Raw genomic sequence first — 5,225 nt, 5'->3', positions numbered from 1 at the left:
CCAACCCGTGACCCGCAAACCCGTCAACCCATATATTATATGGGTTGGGTTGAGTTTATGTTATCTTACCCGTCAACCCGACAACCCGTGACCCGCCAACCCGAACTCAACCCAATTGTCAGGCCTATTTGTACCCGTATTACCGACCTCGACTTAATACCCTCCACGTGTTGTGGCTCTCACCTTCCTTATTTCGTTAAAAATTAAAATCATATCTCAATCTCCATATTCGTCTTATCCTCTACCCACGTTGACCTATTTACCCTTAACTACTCCGCGCACGTGAGGGGCAAATCCGTCACTTCACTTCTCCACCATTACTATATTAACCCCATCCCGCCCTTACTCTCTTCACCTACACTTAAAACCTGGTATTCTTAGTTCCAGACTTCCAGTACATGCACGTCGTCGTTTTGTCACGTCAAAACTAAAACAACCAAACAACACATAGTGCATTGTGAAAGTGTGTGAGTGTGAAAAAAATAGAGAGTGAAAAAATGGGTAGCTTCCGGTGGTGGTTTACAGCTGTTTTGGTACTCGCCGTCGGTGTAACGGTGAATGCCTGCCCGCCGTCAGATAGGGCAGCTTTGATGGCCTTCAAAGCTGCTTTACACGAACCTTATTTGGGCATTTTCGAGTCGTGGAAGGGCAACGACTGTTGTAGCAAATGGTACGGCGTTACTTGCGACCCGACTACTAAACGGGTTGCGGATATAGCGCTTCGTGGAGAGTCCGAGGATCCGATTTTTCAGAAGGCGAAGCGGACCGGGTACATGACCGGTTCAATCTCGCCGGAATTATGTAAGTTGGAGAGGTTATCGAATGTAGTTATCGCCGATTGGAAGGGTATTTCCGGTACTATACCTTCCTGCATTACCACTTTGCCGTTCCTCCGTCACCTAGATCTCGTCGGAAACCAAATCTCCGGTGAAATCCCTTCCGATATCGGCAAACTCAGCCTTCTGACGGTTTTAAACCTGGCGGATAACAAAATCACTGGAAGGATCCCGAGGTCGATTGCAAATCTATCTTCGTTGATGCATTTGGATCTACGAAACAACTTGATCTCAGGAACTATACCGATCAACATCGGTAAGCTGAGGATGCTCAGTCGTGCTTTGCTTAGCAACAACCAGATCTCCGGACAGATTCCGAACACCATTTCCTACATCTATCGTCTCTCAGATCTCGATCTCTCGTTAAACCGGATCTCCGGACCGATTCCTGAAGCGCTTGGAAAAATGAAGGTGCTGGCGACGTTGAATCTCGATGGAAACATGATTTCCGGTAAATTACCAACGTCATTGATGAACTCCGGCATTAGCATTCTGAACCTTAGCAAAAACGGTATCGAAGGAAGCATCCCGAACGCATTCGGACCTAGATCTTACTTCATGGTGATGGATTTATCGTATAACAACCTGAAAGGTCCAATTCCGGAATCGATAGCATCAGCGTCGTATGTCGGACATCTTGATCTGAGCCATAACCATCTGTGTGGGGCGATTCCGGCGGGTTCGTGGTTCGACCACCTTGAAGCGTCGTCGTTTACTTACAATGATTGTCTGTGTGGAAAGCCTCTTAGGGCTTGTTAATTGAATTTGTTAGATTAATGTATTTACTCGTCGGTCGCCGTTCAAAGGATACAAATGTCGCCGGAGATTTGTTTCAGTTCGGCAAGTTTGAGCAGTTGGTTTTTACCGTGTCGGTGTTTCACAGGTAATGATGTATTAGTATGTAATTTCTAATCTGGTTAATTGTGTATTTATGGATTATGGAGAGTTTATATAGCGTGGGAGAGGTTCATGGTAGTTACTATGCACCGCTTCTTTGAATGAACACTTCACATGCTGTTATTATTAGTTTTTTTTTTCTGATTCTGAATTTCTGATCTTTTTATTAATTATATACCTTATAATTATAAATAATATCTTTGTCTGTTCATCAATTAAAAACTGATTTTGCCCACCTCTGTAACTTGTCGTGCACGTGAATGTCATGTGAATTTTAACGAACCTCGTGTCATAAAAACCAGTTTCATAGTGCTTCAACCAACAATGTTTTTCATGGTCTGTTTAACTATTAAACTATTAAATATATGTTGAAGTATCTTTAAATATTAATAAAAGATAACTTTTAATTCACCAATGAAACAATCAGGACTTTTAATTGAATTTCAGTCATAACTTTTCTACCTTTAGATCTTTTTGAAGACGTCACCTTGACCAAAATATACACCCGCGTCCGGTCGTAACTTACAATCTCACCTTCTACATGTTGAAAACCCTAATCTCCTCAACACACCAATAGCATCGTCAAACCACATCTCCTATTTCTCTTCCCTTTATATGTTGAGTCTCCGGCAAACGTTTATTACCACCACCCTCCGTATCGCTACAACCTACAAGAAGGTAACCTACTATCCATTCCCCGTTAACCCTCACATGCTTACCTAAAACTTCTTCCCTCTCCCTGTAAAACACTAGTCGGAGTCATTGTTGTTCAGGACCTGCTCCCTTCCCTCACCCTATAGACGATATGTACCATCATTCGAGAATCAAATGAACTCTTGCTATCGAAAAATCTTCTATGTGATTATGGCTTTAGAGCGCTCTTATTAGCTTGGACAGAAGTTTATAATTTTCTCCTCTTTGAGTTGATTTTCTTGCTGATAATTAAATTTGAAGAATGCTTACTCATCTTCAAACTCATTTTTGATTGTATGGATGATTGTAGCGTATTGCAAAACCATCTCCCCAGTCGTAACTTGGAATCCTCGTGAAGGATTAAGATATGTAGCTTTCCATTTAGCGTGAGTGGAAATTTTCAGCTCTCGCTCACCACCCATTCGATAAAATGCCTCAGAGGTCTCAAGAAAAGTTGTAAGTGCATCAATGACAGAAAACTTATTGCAACAAGCCTTCACACATCCAAGCTATAAAAACTCGTAATCCTATGAAAGATTGGTGGTTGTTATAGTTTGAAGGATATTATTGTAACATATGATGTTATTCTATTAACTGTTAACATAATAATATAATGTATATTGTTTTTATTCAAGCTTCTAATTCCATACTAATTTTGTTTTGTTTAGTTAATAAGTCTAAACCTGTAATCTTGCGGGTTGTCTTCCTTCCTCTGTTGGCATTTGAAGTAACCATTCTTGTTGACAATTTCAGGCATGCGTGTGTGTGTGTGTGTGTGTTTTTGAAAATTGTCTATTCCCCTTTACAACAGGATTATGTTAATTTGCAATGTATATAACAGAATGTGCAAGGCCTTATTACTTGGAGATGATGAAAATGTGAGCGATGATGTAATATAGGAGACACTTCCTGTAAGTTCATTTCATAAAGAAAGTATATTCATATGTATATGCCTTCATTTTTGTTCTCATAGTTCATCGAAAGAGACCATTGTCCTTATAGTCTAAAATATCTATTATTTTTCAACATTTTTGGGTTGCTATATCCATGGTTTTCTTCATTCCCTTATTCATATAGTACACACTCGAATATTAATTATACAATTCTCATCATTGAACTCTGAGATGATTATTGATGATAAAATCAAACGTACTATCCTACCACCACCGAATCATTTGAGATTGTTATCGTCAACAACTAATTCAGTCAAACAACCTATTGAGATTTTTACCACCACTGAATCATTTGAATGGTCTTCTTCGAAAGATGGTGTTGTTGCTCCTTCCTTGAAGATCCCAAAAATGGAAAAGTTTGAATAAGTTTAAGTCATTCATCATTATTTGACATTTTAGTTTGAAGACTTTTTTTATTGTTTGTTTATGGATTTGTTTAACAAGTAATTTGTTTTGATTTTGAAGTTTATGTTTGTTTTCATTTGTTTCCCATAAATTTTCTTTTTTAATTATTATGCAATATCTATAGACGTTTTTATGTTATGTGTTCCCCTCGTTTAACGCGAGTTATAATCTAGTTAACTTTAAAATATAAATAAAAATAAAATATTATACTTTTTATTACAAAATGACCATTAACATATGGTTAGTGATATAAAAAAATTGTTATTTTCCAGTTTAAGCAACCAATTTTCATATATGCTAAAACAATAACTTATTTTTGGATAAAAGTTTTATCGCAACAACTATAACTTGCAAATGTCAGTGAATCAGGCAGTTCCTTTTTTTGTTGTACAAAAACTATCCATATATATATATATATATATATATATATATATATATATATATATATATATCGAATTACTATATCAAAATTTATAATCTTTTGTCTACCGACTACTATAAATAGACAACTAAATTGATATATGTTGATGCGAAACTGCAAACTTTGGTTTTTCTGTTACTATATACAACTAGATTATAACCCGCGTTAAACGCGGGGAACACATAAAAAACATAGAAACGTCTATAGACATTACACAATGATTAAAAAAGAAAATTTATGGGAAAACGTGTTGTTTGATGACTGTCCTTGACTTTTGTTAATTGTCATAGCAAAACAAATAATTACGGGGAATTACATGATTTTCTTTATCAGGCAAAGTTAACTTCATGCGATGTATATAAGTAGTCTCGTTAAAGAATCTACCGGATATGATTTGGGCTTCAATGATGCGTCCTCCAAGAAATCAAGATATGAGTAAAAATGACAATTTTACCCTTCTCATATAAACACTGTTTTTTGGACTAAATACTATTAAATGACCGTTTTACCCTTCTCATATAACGATACAAATTTTCTTGTTATAACCATAAACTCAATTTCACATACCTTTAAGAAATCAAGATATGAGTAAAAATGACAACTTTATCCTTGTGAACTCATAAAGATCTCTCCCTTGATTAACCCAAAAGAAACAGTCCTATATATATATATATATATATATATATATATATAGAGAGAGAGAGAGAGAGAGAGATAGAGATTTTGGACCAAAAGAAAATTCCATTTGATAGATAGAGATTTTGATTTAAGCAAGAAGAAAGACACAAACAAATACATAAAAATATGGGATTTACTAACCTTGTTTCTGTAGTCATTGCTACACTAGTTGGTATGATTTTTTTGAAGACTATGTTGCAATAAGAACATAAAGTAGGATTTATATGGGTGTAAAAGCATCTTACATGTACCATAATCAAAACTTACAACATTTTATCAAGCATAAACTCAATAGAACTCTTTTATATGAAATTCTAAAGGAAATTTATACTAATCGATGAT

General features: G+C 36.1%; 1 protein-coding gene across 1 annotated transcript; it reads left to right on the top strand.

The window, feature by feature from the left end:
- The first annotated feature begins 337 nt into the window (after positions 1 to 337).
- On the top strand, positions 338 to 1,862 carry LOC145157604 (uncharacterized). Its single transcript, XM_079076631.1, has one exon. It carries the CDS (start codon positions 498 to 500, stop codon positions 1,593 to 1,595), a length of 1,098 nt encoding a protein of 365 aa, XP_078932757.1. The 5' UTR covers positions 338 to 497; the 3' UTR covers positions 1,596 to 1,862.
- The last annotated feature ends 3,363 nt before the right edge of the window (positions 1,863 to 5,225 follow it).

This window comes from Lactuca virosa, chromosome 1 (genome assembly GCF_052849685.1).
Source record: "Lactuca virosa cultivar CGN04683 chromosome 1, Lactuca_virosa_CGN04683_v6, whole genome shotgun sequence".
NCBI classification, from domain to species: domain Eukaryota; kingdom Viridiplantae; phylum Streptophyta; class Magnoliopsida; order Asterales; family Asteraceae; genus Lactuca; species Lactuca virosa.
The sequence above is the reverse complement of the archived record's forward strand: the minus strand, read 5'-3'. Positions and strand labels throughout refer to the sequence as shown.

What these genes read in the sequence shown, in the direction of transcription:
- LOC145157604 (XM_079076631.1), top strand. Translation starts at nt 498, where the DNA reads ATGGGTAGCTTCCGGTGGTGGTTTACAGCTGTTTTGGTACTCGCCGTC.